The sequence below is a fragment of the Tarenaya hassleriana genome, unplaced genomic scaffold, assembly GCF_000463585.1.
Source record: "Tarenaya hassleriana unplaced genomic scaffold, ASM46358v1 Cleome2, whole genome shotgun sequence".
Classification (NCBI taxonomy): Eukaryota; Viridiplantae; Streptophyta; class Magnoliopsida; order Brassicales; family Cleomaceae; genus Tarenaya; species Tarenaya hassleriana.
The window spans coordinates 1,231,059-1,253,357 of NW_010965372.1; the positions used below are offsets into that span (position 1 = coordinate 1,231,059).

The 22,299-nt window shown below is 38.8% G+C and overlaps 4 protein-coding genes across 5 annotated transcripts; 2 read left to right on the forward strand and 2 right to left on the reverse strand.

Annotated features, from left to right (window-relative positions):
* Positions 1–437: 437 nt before the first annotated feature.
* LOC104811532 lies at positions 438–3,142 on the forward strand. The gene is made up of 9 exons (XM_010538246.1): positions 438–572; positions 705–763; positions 888–939; positions 1,491–1,524; positions 1,660–1,898; positions 1,979–2,042; positions 2,138–2,232; positions 2,308–2,514; positions 2,684–3,142. Exons 1-9 carry the CDS (start codon positions 537–539, stop codon positions 2,849–2,851), a joined length of 954 nt encoding a protein of 317 aa, XP_010536548.1. The 5' UTR covers positions 438–536; the 3' UTR covers positions 2,852–3,142.
* A 281-nt stretch (positions 3,143–3,423) lies between these two features.
* LOC104811534 (acid phosphatase 1-like) lies at positions 3,424–5,206 on the forward strand. The gene is made up of 3 exons (XM_010538247.1): positions 3,424–4,241; positions 4,440–4,649; positions 4,898–5,206. The coding sequence occupies exons 1-3, from the start codon at positions 3,853–3,855 to the stop codon at positions 5,073–5,075; spliced, it is 777 nt and encodes a 258-aa protein (XP_010536549.1). The 5' UTR covers positions 3,424–3,852; the 3' UTR covers positions 5,076–5,206.
* Positions 5,207–5,355: 149 nt separating this feature from the next.
* LOC104811535 (ubiquinol-cytochrome-c reductase complex assembly factor 1) lies at positions 5,356–7,929 on the reverse strand. 2 transcript variants are annotated; one of them, XM_010538249.2, is made up of 8 exons: positions 7,788–7,929; positions 7,514–7,689; positions 6,779–6,992; positions 6,469–6,635; positions 6,099–6,223; positions 5,868–5,928; positions 5,690–5,738; positions 5,356–5,533 (listed from the first exon to the last, which is right to left on the reverse strand). In XM_010538249.2, exons 2-8 carry the CDS (start codon positions 7,676–7,678, stop codon positions 5,448–5,450), a joined length of 867 nt encoding a protein of 288 aa, XP_010536551.1. In that variant the 5' UTR covers positions 7,679–7,689; positions 7,788–7,929; the 3' UTR covers positions 5,356–5,447. The 2 variants fall into 2 exon arrangements, with proteins under 2 accessions (XP_010536551.1, XP_010536550.1); XM_010538248.2 differs by having other exon boundaries at positions 7,514–7,929.
* Positions 7,930–8,035: 106 nt separating this feature from the next.
* LOC104811536 (uncharacterized protein At3g06530) lies at positions 8,036–21,268 on the reverse strand. The gene is made up of 40 exons (XM_010538251.2): positions 20,958–21,268; positions 20,563–20,776; positions 20,340–20,435; positions 20,138–20,255; positions 19,877–20,050; positions 19,458–19,628; positions 19,221–19,276; positions 19,042–19,131; positions 18,804–18,952; positions 18,604–18,686; positions 18,390–18,518; positions 18,224–18,292; positions 17,958–18,126; positions 17,397–17,536; positions 17,202–17,288; positions 16,875–17,075; positions 16,514–16,700; positions 15,951–16,048; positions 15,710–15,850; positions 15,432–15,588; positions 15,209–15,342; positions 15,027–15,108; positions 14,785–14,947; positions 14,232–14,307; positions 13,868–14,041; positions 13,712–13,780; positions 13,524–13,628; positions 13,274–13,363; positions 12,854–13,071; positions 12,536–12,746; positions 12,279–12,461; positions 12,026–12,121; positions 11,861–11,928; positions 11,416–11,773; positions 10,812–11,027; positions 9,938–10,597; positions 9,436–9,845; positions 9,034–9,265; positions 8,690–8,860; positions 8,036–8,465 (listed from the first exon to the last, which is right to left on the reverse strand). Exons 1-40 carry the CDS (start codon positions 21,115–21,117, stop codon positions 8,235–8,237), a joined length of 6,636 nt encoding a protein of 2,211 aa, XP_010536553.1. The 5' UTR covers positions 21,118–21,268; the 3' UTR covers positions 8,036–8,234.
* Positions 21,269–22,299: the final 1,031 nt, after the last annotated feature.

Sequence of the window (22,299 nt, forward strand, 5' to 3'; positions counted from 1 at the left end):
GGACCATATACATATATATATATTTATATATATATCGTCAATTCCTTATTTAATTACGGGAGTTTATGTTAATTAGCCGGTGATAAGTTATCTAATTTTATGATCAACTACTATGCATAGATAAAACCAATAAATTATGAAGTAGTTAAATTATTTTATTGAAATCTTTTTAGTGGTTTATTCCAATTCATATTATTTTTTTTCAAAACTATTTGTCGTCGTCTAATATTTTGTTATTGATTCTTTTTACACTTTACTTTTTCTCAAAATATATTATAATATCTTAATGTTAATTTTCATAATGTTGAAAGATGATAAGACTGAAGACTTTAATTTTAATCGAGTAATGTATATTATTTTTAGGCTTTAACTTCTCCAATACATGACGCTTTAGCTAAATGGTTAAGCATTTTCCCCTACTCCTGATGGTCGCGTGTTCGATATTACCCCATTTCTCTCCTTCTTGAAACCCTAATTTTTCCCCCAATTTCCTTTTTCCGTTTTCTTCTCCGGCGACACCTGCAACTGCGACCGCCATGGATGCAGGCTCCTCTACTTCCAAGAAACCGAAGGTGTCTTCCTGATCCGTCTCTTTCGTCCTTCGATTTCCCTCTCAAGATTCGTATCTCTACCAAAATTCTCTCGCGAAAAGATCGTTGTTTGTTCTCTAACTTTTTTTTTTCCGTCCGTTTCCTTCTCGGCAGCGAAAATTCGCTCCAAGAGCTCCGCCTCCCCGACGGCCGACCGTTCCGCCTCCGACGGCGTAATGTTTCTCGCTCCGTTTTCAAAGACGATCGTCTGTTCATATGAATACACGTGTATTCATATATGTATCTTTATAACCATGGATAAAGCTTAAAAGATTATGGATTCCTTGTCGAACGCAGGGATGCTGATGGCGAGGAGAAAACAGCACAGATGATCGCCAGTAGTTACGCCGTACGTATCAACTGTTTTTTTTTTTCCATATATTTGATCTGATTTACTGCTTGGGTTTCCAATATTTTAATCAATTAACGGGTAATTTGGTATTGCATAGTTAACGGGTAATTTGGAGCTGTTGTTCTTTAGATTCTATTTTTGGTTTAGGATAGGTTTGATTATTTTCGGATTTTGTTCTTTTGGGAAAATTATATTTTCATTTTTTTATTAAAAGATATTATTTCAAAAAGATTTTTTGTTTGGTTTTTCTGTTATTTTTTTGTAGTCAATCTGAATTGGTCTAATTTAGTTTAAAGTGAATTGGGTTTATATATATATATATATATATCGAATATACAATTCATATTAAATAGGTTTTATATTTCAGAACAAAATGCGCACTGGATTCAGTGGTGCTAAATTTAGTTTGAAGTGAATGTGTTTCTTGTTTTTTGCAATAAATTTCCTTTGGTTAAAGCTGTCTAGAATCACGATCTTTATTTGCTGAACAATGAGACAGGGATATACTTGCTTGATGCTGGAGCTGATATTTTGTGTTCATCTTTCAGATTGGCCGAGTAAAACCCAAACCCGAAAAGAAGGGTAACGTTCTCAAGTACTCATGCTTTCACATTCTTGGTTCTCTTCCATGGCAAAAAAGCTCAAATATTGCAGTCTACGTGGATCGTAATGATGTGGTATAGCTTCTGTAAAAAAAAAAAGTTTCGATCTCTGCAGCTTCTGCTGAAGTTGCTTTCCAACCAACATCGGCATCTCTCCCCATAGCACCGGCTGCTGTTCCTGAAGATGTCGGTAAATGCAGTGATCCGGACCTAAAATCATCTCCTCCTGCTGATGTGCTTGCCACTGTCTCTTCTGCTGCTAACCAAAAGGATGGAGAGGAGGAGACAATTACTGTGGATGATGGTGATGCTTTATTAGTTCCGGAAGCCGAGATAGATTACGTTGAACCTTGGGTAAAACTCGAAGCCTTCACTTGGATATCCCTCTTCTATCTTTGTAGATCTATCGGGTGGTACTAACACTTGATGTGCAGGATCCTCGCAATCCCTACAGTCCTATCACTCTTCCTTTGAGAAAGCCTTCCTCTGGACATCAAGGTAAAATCTTGATATCTTTACAACAGAGATCTTTATGTTTTGCGATATTTCTTACCTTTCTATCAACTGAAAGCCCGTTCCTTTGCGTTTTTCAGAACTTCGTGATAAGGAGGGATCCGGAGTTGTTGCAAGATATCCTGTTACTGACGAGAGCACCCTCAACTCAGCGGAGAAACTTGGGCTGACATTGGTAATTGATTCGTCAATGAAAGTCACAATCTTTACTCTGCTTTTTCGAGTTTTGGAAAATTCTGGTGTGCTGCAGGAGGAGGAAAACGGAAAACGAAAGATGATTTTCTTCCAGCTTCCGGGTCCTCTCCCCGTGAAGAAGGAGTTGGCAGATGCAAACAGCGAAGAAGATAACACGCAGAGAAGAAGCGCCTTTGATGGGTTGAAAGAGGGATTCATGGGCAAAATGTGTGTTTACAAGAGCGGGGCTGTCAAGTTGAAGCTTGGAGATATCCTCTATGATGTAAGTAGTGTTATATTATAAAAAAAACTTCAATATCTGACAGGTATAACTCCAATGGAACAAGCCCGCCCCATATTTGGTTCTGTCCTTAAGCACAGATGTTTTCTTTTCGTCAACTAAAAAAAAACTTTTTTTTACAGAAAAGATATTGATATAACTGCATATGCAGGTCTCACCAGGTCCAGACACTTTCTTCGCTGATACTGTCGCAGCAATAAACACGAGGAAACGAGAATTCGGTAATCTTGGGTCCACCGAGAAAATGGCTACCGTTACTCCCGACATCGTTGCTCTTCTGAACTCTGAAGCAGACGTGGAAGCCCGGAGAGAGCGATGAAGAAGCTAGTTGCTGTCCATATAGGCTCTGTTAAGTAGAAACCTTTGTCCCAACCATGGTGTCATATAATCCTTTGGCATTCTTAGATTAGATGTATCCCCGATGAATCCGTACACTCTCTGTGAGTCGGCTGTCTTGTAGCGAGCTTGTCTCTGTCTCTAGTTGTTAGAATCTAAGGATTTCTGGACAAAGAGAAGAGAGCCGGGAAATGGTATGAAAGCGAGGGTGGGTGCGGGTTGGGTATCCGGATCTTTGGTATTCGGTCTCGATCCTCGTCTACATATTTTTTTAGGGTTTTAGTTTTGTATCCGGAGCAAGGGTATATCGATAATTTTACATGAGTATGAAAATAGATTTGAATAGTATTAAATGAATACATTAAACTATAATTGCCCAATCTGTCTGTCACCTAAAAAAGCATCTAACGTATAACAGTTTGCCACGTCATCAGAGTTCTTTGTTGTGGACCCCACTTCAGAATATTCGGATCCTCTCGTTTAATTTCCTCCCAGATCCTAACCCAAAAAAAAGGAACGGGAGTCTGTTTCTTTTTTTGGTATAATAATATATTTTTTTTTCCTCGAACTGGCTTTCGGTACAAGTAACCGGCCTCTCTGCCCTAAGCCGTCTTCTTCCTCCATCGCGGAAAAGGAACAGTACCTTTCTCCGATTACTTTCTTTCTCGATTCAGAGGACACAGTAAAGCGGGGGAAGGTTTTACTGTCTCTAGGGTTTTCCTCTGCCATTCCGTGTTCCATAATCCTATCTGATAGATTCCTTTTTGCCTTTTTTTTTTCTCCTTTTGATTTCCTTCTTGTCTTTTTTCTTCGGAATTTGCTTTTCTCCTGATTCGATACCATTGGGTTAATCCAATTTGTTGGAAATTTCACGTTTTTTCCGAGAGTTCCATTTCGTTTTGATTGGATTCCTGAAGACCCAATTGATCAACTTTGTTTTCCTTTTTTGGGGTTATTCGATTCGGTTCTGGTGGTATCGCGCCGATGAGGATTTTGGGGATTTTCCTTCTCTCTCCATTGTTTTCCCTTGCGTTTTCTGAACAACCATTCAACTCGCTCCTCTTGCCGGCGATCATCGAGACCCGGATCAACGAACTCGATGATGAGACCAATTTGCATTGCACGAGCTGGAGATTCGCGGCCGAAACGAACAATCTCGCGCCGTGGAAAGCAGTTCCTGCAGAGTGCGCCGATTACGTAAAGGATTACATGGTGGAGAGGGCTTACGTCATCGACCTTGAGAAGGTCTCAGACGAGGCTGAGGTTTACGCAAGCAGCGTCGAATTGAGCGGCGACGGGAAGGATATTTGGGTTTTCGACATTGATGAGACCCTCTTGTCGAATCTCCCATATTACATCGAACACGGTTATGGGTACAGTTCAGAATTCTCCTTTTCTAACGTTTTGTTCTGTGGTCTTGGACTTTTTCTGATTTCTGGAGGGAAGTGTGAAGATGAATCATGAAAGTGAATGCAATGGGTCTTAACGCTTTCCTCCATTTGTGACATAGGGAGTTTATGTATGGTTTGTATGAATTCGTATTGAGTTTTTGTCTTTGGGGGAATTTTCAGGGCGGAAGTTTTTGATCACTTGGAGTTCGACAAGTGGGTGGAGAAGGGGAGAGCACCTGCCATAGAAGCAAGCTTGAAGCTCTACCAAAAGGTTAGAGATTTGGGTTACAAAGTTTTCTTGCTTACAGGACGCAGTGAAAGTCACAGGCTTGTCACTGTCGAAAACTTGATCAATGCTGGGTTTCAGAACTGGGACAAGCTTATTTTGAGGTGAGCAGCATTTTCAATTATATACATTCTGCGGTTCTTGTGTGTGAACCTACCAATTTCTGCGACATGCCCACTTCTGCAAATTCATTGAAAATGTCTGAAACTTGGGCATTCTCTTCTTTGTACAAGAGGCCATTACTTTGCTTCTATCTCAGGTCATTGCCAATGCAGTCTTGCCTTGACTTTTACCTCTTCGGGCTTTCATCCTTTTTTTTTTTTTTGTTCTTTTCCGGCTTGTTAATGCACAGATCTTCAGAAGATAAATGGAAAACAGCGACTGAATATAAGTCAGAGAAGAGGGAAGGGATGGTGGATGATGGGTATAAAATCAGAGGCAATTCAGGTGATCAGTGGAGTGACCTGTTGGGTTCCTCCATGTCAGAACGATCCTTCAAACTCCCAAATCCGATGTATTACATCCCCTAAACCTATAGGCTATTGCCCTAATTGTGCTCTCATTTGCTTGTCCGAAGTTTATGAGACAACTTTAGCAGAGCAGTCAAGTGTAATTACTTGCAATACAAGTAAACGATTAGTGCAACAGCTCCATTCCATTCCGAGGCCTGTTTCCTATGAAATAGTGCAGATGTTTTATCCTTTTTTTTGTGTCAGCTAACTGTCTCATACAGAAATATTATCATCCGAGAAACTTATTTTAATTAAAACTTCAGAGCCATGCTTCTATGATCAATTAGTGGCACAAAAATCAAAGAACAGGAAATTTTAAAGATAATCAAGAACAGCAAATCAACATCTTCAGAAGCCTTTGAGAATCAAGAAATTCTAAAGACAATAAGATCACCGCTTAGACCCTCCATCTGAGCCAGAGGTCTTGTTCTCCAGCGAGGTGAACAGGAAATTCCCGGAAAACATGGACTGTTTATCTGTGTACCAGTGGCATGCTTCATTAGATTTACTAAACTAAACATTCACTCAACTATTTGTATGTTCAAACTTCAAATCGACAACAAAGAAGTTGGGGGCATTGTTGTAACTATACAAGAAACAAAACCTTATAGGACATGGAGGTTAGAAAGCACCTGTTAAGGATAGGCAACTAACTTCTCTGCGAACATATCTTGTCATTGCCTGAAAATACGTAAAGAATATCCTGAGCAACTGGGTAATGAAGACTATGTTGTTTGTGTGTGTGTATGAGAAAGAGAGAGAGAGAGAGAGAGAGAGAGAGAGAGAGAGGAATTCATAAACAGTCCATGCCTGCACTGCCTTTACTGCTGCATCATCAGGCTTTGACGTGCCATCATCACAAAACACGTTCCTACAAGTTCAGATTCCAAATCAGCTTCTGAGATGATAAATTCATCATTTATGGCTAACATCATGTACACATATCCTCAAATGGTTCTTTGCGCTCCATTTTGCAGAGTGCAATCTCCTCTGAAGTTCAGTATAAACAATGCATAAACCACCACATGGCAGAAGATTTACCTCCATAATTTAGTTTGAAGTTCATCTGGCTTCGCTTCTAGAAGCATGGCCGCATCATAGGCAACAACATTTCCATAAAATATTCTCTCCAATTCCTTCATCCACTTTGACAGTAGCAAATTGACCTGTCGTACCATGGGATTTTAATAACTAAACAACGAAGAGAGTAGCCGGAAAAAAATTTGACAAACAATCACGAGGAACTGTTGTGAAGAAGCTTGGATCTGATGTTCAGTGCAAAGATCTTAGTTTAGGAATCAAATTATAGAACACTAAATGAATGGATGTCTCAATTATTGGAATGCTATGAAGAGAAGTCTAAATCTTGAAAACCACAGTAAAGTAAACTGGAAATAAGTTTATTACATACCCCAGCTTTAGATACTCTGAGCTCAACATCATGATTGTAGATCTCATATAAGTATTGACCAAGTTCAACTCCTTCCTTCCCCTCTTCCTTGAGGCGGCGTAAGACGAGCCACATATGAAGCACAAGCAACGAGAACGTTATTTTGAACGTTTTCTCCAAGTTGAAGACTGCAGAAGAGAGAACCACCAGAAGGGTAAAAACAAAACATATGAGCAAACATCATACCTGTTCACATCAAGATTCAAGAGAAATCCACATCTCTTCAGTCTGAACCATGACTTTGTATTGGAAAAGAGAAGAAAAAAAATACCTTCATACATCGGAGGTTTGTCAACTTGTGAGAGAATTCGCTTGTATATCACATTTGCCCCACGGATAGACATGCTCTGCTTGCTATAGAACAGAAGCAGCTTGAGTACAAATCGACGGACCCCTTCATAGTTAGGTTCATCAATTCTACGAGGGGAATCTTTGGGTAAAGCCAATGAAGATGGCTTCAACCAAAACATCTTATCCAAATTTACCTGAAAACCACAGCAACGACTTTACTCTCAGACAACCCAACCCATATACAAGGAATACCAACCAAACAGAAACAAGGTATCCTAACCGAAAAAGGAACTGGATCTAAAAGTTCATCTTCATTGTAAATGACAACAAGACAACTGAATGAGCACACAAGGAAACAAACCTGAATAAAGAAATTGGAAAACAATCGCTATAATTCGATTACACAGCACATCAAAACAATGTAGCAAGTTGAAATGATGCCTGAAATGTAATCCTACTAAACTAGAAACAGCAGGCAGAAAGAAATGCACACTACAGCATACTGCCCTCTTTGGATTTAACCCATGATTCCATACTATGTGACCTTACAATCCATAACCAAGTCTGTGTTCAGCCAAAAAATCCCACTCTTTATGCGAAGACTTCAAATTCAGATGAAAGAGAATGATCGATTGCTCAATTCGCGACCTTAGACTCCAAAAGTTTCAACTGGGAACGAACAAAATCCGTATAAGAAAACGAATTTCGATCATACCGGAGATTTGCTCGGAAAGTCCTTCTGCGGCGAATCATCGGTCACCGGAGCTACCGTCGCGTACCCATTACGGGAGACGCCAGAGAGATTGTTCATCAACCCATTTCCACCCAAAGATCGAAGCTTTGATGCGTGGGCGACGGATCTCGTCAATCTAGGCAGCATCCCACCGAGTTCTTCGCTTGACCCAGTAATCAAAACGAATCAAACACGATGAAAATCGATCGGAGAATAAAATTAGCTCGATCAATACGCTAAAACCCTAGGCTTAAACCTCTTCTCCGATCCCTAGCGATGGGCTATGTCTCGTCCACGTTAGTCACCTATTCTGCCGTCAGATCATGACGTCGTCCTTTAAAGAGTTTTTACTTCAAGCCTGCCATTTTCTTTAGTTGCGCAGAGTTGGACATTTTCTCTCTCAATTGTAACCTTATTTTTTTGTTTTATAACTATTGCATAATTCCATTGTGTATACTGGCCCAAAATGGAAAACAAAATTTGTAACACCAGAAATGGTTACAATTTTGTGTAAATATAAATATAATTATATATATAGAAAAGGAGCAGGAGACCACACAATGTAGAAGTAGAACCATTCTCTCTCCGTTACAGGAGCTCAACAGCTGTTCCTCCTAAAAAAACCCTAAAACCTTAGGCAGATGTTCTATCTTACAACATTAGAAACAAAACTGGGATCAACCCTTTGTAGCAGGCAGCAGCATCAGAGGTACTGCCTCAGGCTTTCTCCACTCATTTCTTCCATCTGCTTTAGAATGTCTTGTGCCAGAGATTTAACCGAGAGTTCAACGTCTTCGAGCAGTTCGCCGAGGAACGGTATAGTTTCCGCGAGGAACACCATATATTCTTCCTTCAGATTGTCTAAGAACTGTTTGACGGTTCTCAGGCCTAATATCCGGGCTCGTAGCTTCTCACTCCGGGTTTGCATCAACACCTGACAACAATTTCAGACATCAAGAAGCAGTAATGGCACGAATTTACAGATCGGGAATGAGTTGCTCCCTTGAGAAATACTTGGAGCAAATGCTAGAATTGATGTCACAACATTGATAATCAGAAGCTAATATGTTGTACATATTCTCCCAGGGTCTAGCCACAGATTTGTAATCTTAATGCAAAAGCTGAAGATAAAGACATTCAGCAGTTTCTAATATGTACCTCGTGGTTCAGCGGTTTCCAGAGAAGGTCAGACCCAGCTGCCACGGCCATTTGACCAATGCAAGAAACCAGTAGTTCATCAACCTCCAGTACTGATGGTGCATATGGATAGTCGTCCAAAGAAGCTGGCGGCTCTACAACAATTTGTGATACAATAGGTTTTAGTAGCACCTGCAAATGTAGAAAAACGAAACCTATGAAACCATTGGCCATTATACTTGCTTGGCTGTGGTTCTCCATCATTTTCTTTTTGTCAATTGAATGACAGACATGTAAATGAATAAAAAGTCAAACGATACGAAGATGAATGTTTGGCCCACGAAAAGATGATATAGATCAATGACCTGAAAGTTATTTGAGTCTAGAAACTTCACACTTCCTGTATCATACAGAAAGCAGTTCTTCAAGGAAGACAACACTAACGCTCTAAGATGCCAGCTTTTAGGTGGTATAGCATCACCGGCTTCCTGAATCTTGGCCTTCTTTTTCTTCCTAGATGAAATTGAAGCTTCCATGCTAGTGAGATGTGATACAATACCATCGAGTAAGTATTTGAAGTATGGGACAAAGAGGGACCTGCAGTTCATAGTAACAGAAATTGATGTTATTTCTCAATCATACAGCCTCTCCAAGAAAGAAAATCTTTATATAAGGAAGTCCGTTTATTCATTAAATGAACAGATCACAATAGACATGTTACCAACCAAAAGCTATAGAATATCAAAATCAAAGGTTGATTCACTCACCGGTGGCTCTCAGAAAGTTGATTAACAAAGCCATAGAAAGATATAGCTCTGTCTATGCTTTTGCTTTCACCGCCTGACATGTTTTCAACATCTGACTCTGCCCATTCTATACTCCTGATGAAGAGGGGTTTGAACATGGACTCAGTTAGCTTCTTCGTGAGAGCAATGATTGCATTGATTATGCTTCTCTCAACAACGTCGATGTTTTGAACTGATGCTGGATTTTGACGCCGGATATCAAGGGCGAGCAAGCATTGGTCGAAAATCTTCCCATGGTACCCACCAATAGATGACTTATCCATTTTTACAACCAAGTTTGCCAGAATTTCAAAAGCAATCACCAAGCTTCGATCCCCAGAATAAACGGCCTCATCATATATCTTCAGAAGTGGTTGCAGAGTGAGACGGACCTGGGAAGCAAAAGAAAATTCAAGGTCACATCTTTGGATAATGACAACAGTATTAACAGAATCAGATTCACAAATGCATTTTAAGAACTCACTGGTATTTTTTCGGTTATGAGCTCACGGATGGCATCGGCTTTGAACTTGAACTTCTGGTTAAGTTCAGAAACAAATTCAGGACGCAAAACCACAAGTTTAACTATATCTCCAAGATAAGGATTGAGGAAACCTCCAAGTTTATCAACCACTGCTTCCAGAGTGACCAGAATAGACAGCAGAAGAGACTCTTCTTCAATTCTTGTGCTACCATTATTCCTAGACACCGATGACACTTCATGCGATATTTTTATCAAATTCCTCATTATGCGTGGAAGTTCAGGCAGTGCCTTTGGTCCAAGAACATTGACAAATGATGCAGTTGTATGAAGGCAGTTTGAAGACACTCCCACATTCTTTGAACTAATGCCTTTTGCAACAGATCTAAGGCATTTGCTGAAAATTGGATGACCGGATGGAAACCTGTTAGCCAAAACTTCCAGCGTAGAAACAGCAGTTTGTTTAGCTGGAGCACCCAACTCATCATCGGTATGATCGATTTGATGAACAATTTCCTCGCACATCTTTCCAAAGGATTCAGTGGCAACCTCATCCAGATTCAACCAAGGGTTTTTTCTCTTTGGATTGACGACTCTTCTCATATTGTGTTTCACTTTAGACGAATTGGTGTCCTTAGCAGTCTCACTTAAAAGGCCAAGTACCTGAATACAAGTGTAGAAGCAAGTTTGAATGAGATATACACCCATTTTTGTAGAGATAGTCATGGGACTATATCAACCTTAATCAGCTAAGGAACAAAATCTGCTATTAAGAAGAAAAAAAACTCAATAAACCAAAGCAAGTTCAGCCAGTTATGATCAATATTGTTATGTTATCACACGAGGGATGCAATAAGCTAGATGATAATAAAACTACCTTCTTTGTTACATTACTGTCCGATTGCTGAAGCAAGCTAGTAATTCCTTTGAAATATACAGAAGGATCCATGGCTGCTGTGGTAGTCATCAAGACTGCATGTGCACGAATCCTGAGATCTTTCCTAACTCCAGGAGATACATCCATTCCCTTTGGAGCTGCATCGATGGCTTGCAAGAGAAATATACAACCCTTCATAAGCTCCAGTAGTTTTTGCTGAAAGAAATTCAACAATATTCAAGTTAACAAAGGGAGAATAACTGCCTGCTGCAAACACGTGGCTGTGAAACTACGTTCAAGCACAGACAGAAAATATTTGATTAAACCGCAGACACACATAATAATGTCTTTCATGTCCATGGCCCATCAACAGAGAGTGTGCACAGAAAAAACTGGACATAAACAAGCAGTTTAAGAATATCAATAATTGACACATATGATGCATTGCATGTGTTTTGTGTTAAAGCACGTCAGTTTGCAAATAAAGCAAAGTATCTTAGATATTCATAGGTCAAAAAACATAGAAAGACATGCATTACGAATAAGTACAAAAATTTAATTAACTATGAGATGCATCAAAGAAAATGGAAGTAAGCTTGAGTACCTGAATGCCATCGGAGACATCATTTCTTGGTTCATGTGCAACTAGAAATGCAAACTCTGGGTCTTGCAATTTCTGAAATACAAATTCTAAAACGAGTAACAGCTCACTGACAAACTCTCCACTCGGATTGTGTTTGTTAATATTTTCAAGAAGCACAACCAGGGACGAGAGCCATGTGATAGAGGAATATTTTTCACATATTTTCACTGCAAAAGCATACTCCCATTCCCTCATGGCAAGGGGCGTAAAACTTTCAGAAGTCCGAGCATCATCAAACCAAGATGAGTCCTGCCTTGAGACTAAGGATCGGAATAATAAAACAAGCAAAGAAGGCAAGCCTTTTTGCTCACCGATAATTCTGCAGAAAATAAGGGAGCTTACTTGAGTAACTCAAAGAAGGAAGAACAAAGAATATCTAACTGTGGAATTTAGTGTCTAACATTACCCCAACAGATACGTAACAATGGATAGCCTTCTGTGCTCAGTAACATCAGGTAATACCTTCACAAAAATCTGAAACCAAAGTTCAACACAAGAAATGTAAATCCAAGATAATTAAACTATATTTAGCATGTGACATGGGGAAAAGGAAGCACCAGGCGAAAATTACCTGAAGCAACTGCTCCTCACTGTTAGTTTTCGATAGCCAAAATGGAACCACTGATGATATGAATTCCTCGAAGACAGACTTGGAGTGGCTATCAATCTATAGATTAGTAGGTAACCAACAGTCAAAAAATATAAACTGGATAAAAACCGAAAAACATGATACATTTCACAAAGATAATCCAGAATTCCAAAGCCACCAAAATAACAGAAGTTGAAACAAACAGTAAAGAGATTCTGAGGATAAACTAACAAACCTGAGTCACGGTTGATTCACCAACAAGTGTCAATATGCTAATAATATGATCCAAAATCTTGTCAGGAACCACTTTGACAATTGAGGTGAACAGAGAGAAGACATAGTTCCGGGTGACCCCATCATTTGATGAATGAGCCAACTCAACCAGCATGTTGACATTGATTTCAGTTGCTAGGTCAGCCTGACATCAGACAGAATTAAACAGAAGAACGCAAGCAGCCCTGTAATCCAAATCAACTAAACTATAAAACATACCTTTAAAGGAGTAAAATCCATCAGTGAATCACAAATATTTTTAAGAATTAAGAGCACTGTGTGTTGGATTGAAGAAATTGAGCTATGAATTGTTTGAAGAACATCTTGTGAAGATTGGACAGAAGCTTCCTCTGAGGAAGGAGCAATCTTCACCCACTCATGCGTCATCGATCTTCCTAGAAGTTTAAGCAAGGGCCTTATAAGGGACTCCCTGAACACAGAAATTCATTAGAAAGTCAATTTGGCTGCAAAAGTAACATGGGCTTCAAAAATATATAGTCCACATGCATATGTAAGCATAATCAACTGCTAAGAGACCTGTGTCTCAGATCCTTTTTAAGGAGAAGCACGTCAAGTAATGAGGCAACGAAACAGAGAGCCTTCTCGCCCGATTGAAGTACAGCATTGTTCACATCATCTTCTATACATGAAGCTGAATTCTTCTTCTGTTTCTTCTTTTCTCTCAAAGAACAAAATGCAAGAGTTTCCAGATGAATTACAGGATCAAGGGTACGGACTACTGTCGAACAAGAAATCTGCAAGAACATTAACAGATACCATGAAATTGAAGCCGACTACTATGAACAAGGAAACTCTGAAATAAAATGATGTATACTTCATAATGTTTTCGATACCCGAAACAAACATAAAGTGTATCATATAATCCTTTCAATTAAGAGAAAGGACAGAGATTAAAAGCAAGGAAAAAGGCTAAAGAGAGAAAGCAAATCAACAAACCTCCAAGCGCAAAACAGCATCTTTAACTGCATTTTGAATATTGCCATTTGCACTCCGAAACAGAGACACCATCTTATGGAAGAAACGATCCTGATCCAGAAACCAAAATCAGAAAATTCTACAAAACCTAGATGGTCAAGGAGATCATCTTTTGGTTTGCGTATTATACGAGATCGAGATAAAATATGTAGAAATTCGGCAGGATAAGGATATTTTCATATTTATAACCCATTATCAGGTTAAGACTGACCTGGATCTTAGCCTTCAGTTGAACATAAAATTGACTATTTAGTTTATCCAAAACAGTAAGACAAGGAAACATGACAGCAGGATCTTCTGGTGACTTGCAATCAATCTGCAAAAGTAAATATCCTAAACTGAAGCCGGAAATGCCTGCCAGAAAGCAAATAAAGAAAACATATACAAAACAATTCTTACTTGTAAAGCATTCAATATATGATCATCAAGAGAATGGCCTTCAGAGGCTGGGGAAGGCATGATGGCGCACTGAGGGAAGCAGAAGATTGACGTAAAAAACCAGCACAAGGTAACACATAAAATTTTCATTGAGAAAGAAAAGGGAAATGCATTTACCTCCAGAAGAAGGCACAATATCTTGACCTCATAGTCTGACAGTTGCTGGCATGTTTCATCCAATTTGAAATAATATCGAGTGCGTCTGTCTAGAAGTTGAGACAACAACGAGACAAGATTTTTATCATGCAGCAGTATGACTCCCAGACCTTTTAACAACATCATGATCCTTAGCTGTCCAAGAAGCACAAAGATAGAGCCTTCAATTCTTTCCCAAAAACCAGCTCCACAAACCAGAAGAAAAACAAAAACAATACTTTGACACAACATCTTTGCTCCACAATGAAGTACCAAATGAAATTTACTTTACATGTAAAAGGAAAGAGAAAACCAAGATAGATTGAAGATAGGTGGAAAAACAAACCTTCCCATAAGCAGGAAGCTCTTGAGTGCGCAACAAGATGAATGATATGATTTTTTCTTTTGTCGATTGATCAAACCTGAGGTTTAAAAACAGATGAAAAGAATTCAGTGTGTTTCAAAACAACTACAATGTGATCTTGTGATGGAATATGATTCATCGGACTTCTTAATGCAGAAGCAACAAGGGAAACAATAATAGTATTTGATATGATGGACCAAGACATGCAACCGGTACACACATCACAATGAGAGTAAAACGTCTTCCCAAAATGGGTTATAGCTAATAGCTACAGGCTGTATTCTGTTGATGTAGAACTCAATTCACTCCCAAAATCTAGCTTATAGGGGGGGGGATGACTAAGGGCCTTACAGGGCCAGCCCGCATCAAGTCCTCTTTTAACCAATGTGGGACTCCCCAAATTCATTGGTTTGTTAGTCCTAACATCTGTCAGAATAGTTATTGTCGTGGAAAGATCGCAGAATTGAGAATATATAACATAATCACAACTTTACTATAGATGGATACTTCATACAAATGATAACCAGCCGAATACCTCTTTTGCAGGTCCACAGGCACCAGAAGATTATCCGATGTTGAGCTAAGTAGTGATGTCAAGATAGATGGAAGAAAGTTATTGTCTGATAAAATAAGCCTCCTTTGTTGAACAATCAATCCCAAGAGTTCATCATAGAAGCCACTGCAGACTGCAGCATTTCCTGTTTTGATATTTTAAAACTGATGTTAGAACAGGTATAGGAATATGCTGCAATTCGAAGGGGTGCGGCCACACAGTACCATTTTTCTTGCTAGAGAAGTCAACACGACACCATAGGTGGTAGAGAGCTTCAATGCAATTCATGGCAGCAACTTTGATGTCCTAAGGAAATGAAAGTGTGCTCAGACAGCAGTAAAGCAGTCTAAATAGGAGTACACTGTCAGAACAATACGACCTAATAAAAGAGATCTCAAGGTTTCACCTGATTATCACTGGATAAGGGAATCAAAAGTACAGGAAAGCTGGGGAAAAGGTAAGTCAACCATTCACTAGATCCATTGGAGCAAAGATGCAAAAAACATTTGAGACTTTCAATTTGAACCTCAGCAGGGACATCTGCAAGATGAATGCCACAATACAAGACACTGTTAGTGAAAATAACAAAACATCAGAGAACTAAAAGAATAGAAAGTGCTAATACAAACCTTCACGTGAAACAAGCCCGGTTAGAAAATAAACAGGGCAGACTTTGGCTCCATTCACGCGATATTGAAGGTGTTCCTTAAAAACATGCCTTGCTCGGGCAGTAGCAAAGAAGTAAAACAAATCTTCAAGTCCACGAACCAACCTTCTGCTACTTACCTAAATGAAGGGAAAAAATAGCATATACAGGTCAAATAACAATACAAGAAAGTAATGCAGTGTCATCAGAGCAATACTCAATATAAACAGAAATTTAGAAGTTCAAGGAAATATCACTTACCGAAAAGGCATTTACTGGTTCCAGTTTAATGAATGACTCAAGAAACTTCCAATACAAGCAGTTCAAAAGCTTCGAATTCAGTGAAGCTATATCAGCATCAATAAGTTGATATAAGAGTTCCTGGCAGTTGCTTTTCGACAGCTGCAAGTAGACAGACAGATACATTGAATCAATATGAATAATAAGCATAAGTCATGAAATATGAATACACTCAAGTGCATCAGCAAATTGTTCAGTATACCTCTTTCAAGGAAACATCAACCGCAACCTCAAGATCTTCCCATTCAGACTTCAGAACCGGAAAGGTAACTTCAAATAGATCCAATATTTGACTAGAATCTACAGAGAAATAAGATACAACACTCAGCATCACATCTTACGAGCTTGCATCAGGATAACGGAAGCTCGCAGGAAAACAAACTCATAAAATATATAAACAAGATGCATCCAAACCTATACACAAACCTAGTCGCTCCCTACCAAAATAAATGAATAGCAAGAAAATCTATCAGCGCCCTATTAGATTCAAACCACATCCCCAAAATCATACTTGTTCAGTTAGATTCCTAATCACCCAAGCAAAAAACTAACAGAAACCGATAGATGGAGCCAAACATGCACTCAAAGCCTCTATTGATGCAAAGAGGTAGAGAGCACCAGAACATCACCATGGACCAATTAAAGCATAAATAAAAACACAGGCCATAATAAATGAAGGTCCAAAATTTTCAGTTTAGGTTTCTAAAACACATTGAGCCAAAAAGAATCAGACCAGAATTCACCATGAGCCAGAGAGAATCATACCAGAATTCATCATGTGTACTGACTGTATCAACAGCATAAAGAAAAGAGTCTTTGACATGGGACAATCTCTGCAACTGTCAGTAATCCACTTCATATGGTCACCCGGGCGCATCATAAACATTTTCGCCAGCTTGCTAATTATATCCATGTTCAATGATGACAGATTTTCACGGATCAACAATCCCTTCTGATATGAGATCACAATTTCACAAGTTACTAGGAGAATTTAGTAATCACAAAGACAGGACATTAGCAGCAAAAACAGTCCTCGTGTATGAGAGAACAAAAAGAAGCTAAAAGTATTAAAAGATGAAGATGGTAAGAGGTTTTTAAAACATTAAACATGAAATTACAGACGAACCTGTAACTTGCAGCGTTCCTGTTCCGTCAGCTTGATATCATTGCAAGTTTTTACGAGTTCAGATAACTTAAAGTTGCAAAAGCTCTCAATAAGCTCAAGCCTCCGCTCATCAGAATGCAAGGCAAGTGTTTGCCCCAAATTGCTGATAACCTCCTTACTAATCGGGGGCAAACTTCCAGAGAGAAGATCTGGTACCTTTTTCTGCACCAAAAGGAAAATGTTGGTCAGATGATATATTTATATATATTCAACGCCAGACAGGATTCTTATATGCATGATTTTGATTTAAAGAACAAAGAATATGAATTATTGTAATTTAAGGTTTACCATTGCATCATCTGCAGCAAGATTCTTGCAAAGTGGCCAGTTAACTTCCTTCACCAATTCCAGGACATGTACATTCAACTTCCATGTCTATTCATGGTCACAACAAAAAAGATAAGAAATGAGCATGGGAGCCTCCAAAAGCATCTACACTTCAGTCAAAGATAGCCACAGAATATGAGGAGAACGAGAAATAACCTTCGGCTGAACTAGAAGAAAAGGGAACATCGTGGCAGTAACTTTCTGATCAAAGTCAGCCAGGTTATAGAGGCCTGAGATGGCAACTTTAAGAGACGAAGCAACAACATCAACAGCAAGATCTACATTGCGTGATAATCCTGCAACATGAATGGTTGGCCACAGATAAGGTGAAACCAGACAGCAACACATTGCGGACATTGATTCGAGACATTTCCTAAAAATAATATTTGCTCAACCTAGATCAGGATTCAAGCATATTTTATCTTGCAAAAGGAAGGTACCCCCTTTACGACTTTAGTTTGAGTAGGTCCAGTGCATATCAATGACAGCAAGACATAAGAAAGGTCCTGATAGGTGTTACCAGACCAGAATATTCATGTTTCATAGGACCGTACGTCCTATCAGAATAAAGATGGAAAGGGTAACTTTTACCACTTAGCTGAGATATTTATCAGGGGATACAACATAACACAAGGTCATTCAGTGGTGATAAATCTAGAGAGAGCCATGAACTATTATTAAAAGAATACTAGAATAAGAACAGAAAATCTAAGTCACCTGACGTGAGAATGTCGGTGCATCGTTTTACCACATGAAGCACTGCTTCCATCAAGTCAGAAGCGCTAAGAATATCACACAACCGATCCAAAGACAGGGCAGCCTGAACAACAGTCAGATCATCATCCCAAAGCTGCCGCAATATGGCATCCTGAACTGTCACAAGACTCTGGGCAGAGGGAGTAGACGAGGAATTATAAAAAAATCAGAAATCAAGGAGGGTAAAGTATAGAGAGAAGTAATGCTCAGAAATTAGGCCGCCATACCTCTGAATTAGCATTATCAACCTTGATAACACCATTAAGACTAGACAGTGCGGCACGGCGAATGGCAGCCTGTGATGCGTGACAAAAGCATTAGGTTTGAAATTTGAATTGAATAGGAAGAAAATTTTAAAAAATGCGAGTTATGATCGGTTGGAGGCAATAGTACCTTGGGATGGTGGAGCCTGAACCATAACTTTGAATCCAAGAATGGCTGGGACATAACTGAGTTCCCATCCAACATACGAGACAACATCTCTAGCTTTGCGCCCTCTTTCTTTGATTTAACTTCACTATCCTGCAAGAAGAATAGGATGACTCAGAAAAACCATAAAACTGAAAACTTCTGCAGAAAATAAGCCATAGAAGGTTGGTCCACAAACCTCCATAAACTTGGAAACTGCCTTGTGAAGTTCCGCGGGATAATTCTTGCCAATTACAAGCAAAATTTTCTTGGCCCAGCTTCCTGCAATATGATTGCAACTTTGGCTGTAAGCTAGAGCAAGGGCACAGAGGGTATGAATCCTGAAAATGAATAACTTCTAAAACTACGAGATACGAGGTATCAATTCCAATAACTTACCGGATGCAGTCGATGCAAAATCATTACCCTTTTGGTATGACATCATGCACAAAGAGAAAACCTCTGAGATCAAACGATCAACCAAATTGTTAATAGGAACCGTATCTATGATCGAAGTTAAAGCCTGGCAACATTGATCGTCAGAGGAACTGCAAAATAATGACAATAAGTTAAAACAATGAATAGTAAAACGGATTTATCAGCAAGAGCCGTTAAGAAAACCAAGTTAATTATCCACCTTTGACGAAGAAAAGAATGCAATAGCACCACCAGGAATCCATTGATGCTGAACTCTTTGGACAAGCCCAAAAGAACACCAGATATATCCCTAACACGGTATGACCAATTGAAAATAGCATTAGAAGCAAATAAAAAAAGTGATTTTTGAAGACAGAAGATTTTGGACTCAAGGACTACCTTATTTCCTTTAAAAGGTTCAAAGCCTTCTTTGGGATCTCTTTAACAGGTTGCAGCTGCGATTGATTCAAGGAAGCTAGTCAGTGACAAAAAAAAAATATATAACAAAGGGAAACATATTCAAAAGGTGTAAGTTGTAAGCTCGATTACTTTAGCATGTTCAAGCTAGATGTCTACTCTCCAATGAAAAGTTCGAGATTTCGTGATAGTTAAAATTTAGACTGCAAGTTCAGTTACCTGAACAAAATTAATTAAAGCCATGAATGACAAACGAAGCCATTGAGGATCAGAGGAATCTTTAGCATGTTCATGTGCTATCTCAGCAATGGACCGTATAAAGCGTGGGAAAAGATCTTTGTCCAGCGTGGATCTGTTGGCCAGGAGGCCAATAATCATCAAAGCACCAGCCTATAAGCAACAAAAATGCCAAAGAACACATCAAACGAATAACCCAAATTCCAAAGAAGAATTTACAGAACAATAATGCATCCTTTTTGGTTCTGAACCCTGGGAGAAGTATATAGAAGATAAGCAAAAGATTAAATATGCAGCCTAGTTCCATGATAATCTAATAGATTCATCTCATTACAATTATTACATGACTGCACATTTATTATAAGGATCAAACTGACTGAAGATTTGGCTCAACAACTAACCTGGTGATCTGAACCATCTCTCACACCAGGTTGAAAACCAGAGTCCACAAATGGCAGAATTCGCTTCACGACATCACTGTCAACAGGTGTGATAGAACCTAAAACCCCGACAATAATGGCCGTGCAGAAGTTGACTACGGGTTTCGAAGGTTGATATTTCTTAGTCCGAGATGCCTGTCAGCCAGCAGCAGCATATGATGTTCGGTTTAATACAAAGTACCAAAAACCCATTTGGGATAAAAGCAATAAGCTCCCACTTACATATTCACACAAGACTTCCAAAACCTGCATATCACGGACACACTGCTGAACTATAACCGATCTAGGAAGTGGAGCACCAGAAGTTTTCACAGCATCTAGAAATTTCCACTTGTCATTCCTGTGATCCAAATGATATATGAGATTTACAAACTTATCCACACACTGCAGGTCTTAACTACAAGTATGAATGAATCAGTCTCACCCAGTCTTGATCAGCTGAACAATACGCACAAATGCATGTGTGTCGTGATATGGCAGGGCACATAATACCAAATCCTCTGAATTGTATACATGAATCCTGAAAATCCAACAGTGAACCACAATTTGATGAAGGTTCTTAAATTAGTATGAAGGCAAAGAAGCATGTAAAGAGTTTCATCCTCAACATCTAAAAATAATGTGACAAGGGGCAGAGCTAAACATACTTGTATCTCCGTATTAGGTACTCGAGCGTTTCCAAGGAAGCGCGATGTTGAAGATAACCTGATAGTAACCGTAGGAACGAACTAAGTGATGCATCAATTCGGTCATTTTCTTCTCTACCCACCAGTTCTCTATCCAAATCTCTGCTCTTATGACTAAACAAATCGTTCTTGTAATTCCCAAACCTTTCCTCGATCCTTACAAGCGATTCTAGACCTGAATTGACAAAACAACAGAAAATCAATTGGGTGAATTTCTAGCAAATACAACTTTCCTCTATATTGACGTTGTTTATTCTGCAATACAAAAGGCAAGGCTACACAAAGTTTGTTCACGCAATTCCATATACTTTCCCGGGAAACAAACAGAAAAAAAAAAGAACAAAAACCCAGCAGACCTCCGAGGCCGAGGTTGTAAATGGTCTCGATATCGACATCAGCAGCTGCTTTAGGGCTGAAAAGAATGGAAGGGCGAGTGAAGGGTCTCTTGAGAGGCTCCGTATCAGCCTGTACTAGTGATTTGATGGCCTGTAACTGCGACGCGATTGAGCTCGCCATTGTTGTTCTCCGGCAAAGAAGAAGGCGTATGAAAATTTACCAGAAGCTCGATATACTTTTTTCCAGGGAAGAAACGAACGCAGTGGATCGCGGCCTCGAGTCTTCGGCTTAATTCTCTGCGGGGGTTTTGCCTAAACCCTAAAAAAACAGAAAAGGATGGACTTTTTTTTTTCCTTCCCCCAATTTCAGTTGAGTTCGGACATTGACAATATAAATGGGCCAATGCAGCTACATATTTATGGCCCGTTTATCTTTATTGGGCTTATCTGATAATGAGCCCATCAACTCAGGCTAAATAAGTATTTTGGAATTTTTTAATTATCAAAATTTATATAATAAAAAAAACCTTGTGTTCGTGTATTGTATATCGTGAATGATGTATTCCATTTTATCTGATGATTTAATTTATGATTTTCCATAGTAATTACAATTTTGGACAAATATTATACATATATATTTGAGAAAATATCCAAAAACAAAACTTAATCTTCTCTCAATTAATACAAAAGCACCATAATCCAACAAATTTTTGGAATTATATATGGTTTCATTATGATAATTTGGCCTAGCTTTTATTTTTATAATACAAAAGCACCATAATCCAACAAATATGCGTTATTAATTGCTCATTTATCATCTGTAATTTAGTGGAGATCATTAGGGCAAATATGCAAAAGTGTTCCATATGAAATGGCAACCGCCCCCATCCAATCAAACTGTCATAGTTTGATCCTCTCCTCAATATTTATTTTATTTTCTTTGGTTGACTTGGAATTCCATTTTCTTATGATATGAACTAGGGTCTAGGGGTATGTCGTTTGATCAAGGTTATTCGAACGGCAAACCAACTATGGTATTTTTTCAAACCGAACCGTCCAAATTTTTAGACGGTATATTTTTTTTTTTGAAAAAACGATTTTTTAGAACCGAACTGAATCAAATCGAATTTTAAAAAATCTGAAAAACCGAGATTTTCTTTAGAAGATATAAGTTTTTAAAATAAAAAATGAACCGAATCAAAACCAAAATTAACTCGAACCGAATATGATATAATAACAGGGTAGTATATATTTTAATAAAATAAAATAGAAAGGAATGGAACTATTTCTAGACCGAACGCAACCCGTATTTATTTTTATTATTTAAAATTTGTCCACCAACTAAAACAAAGAACAATATTTA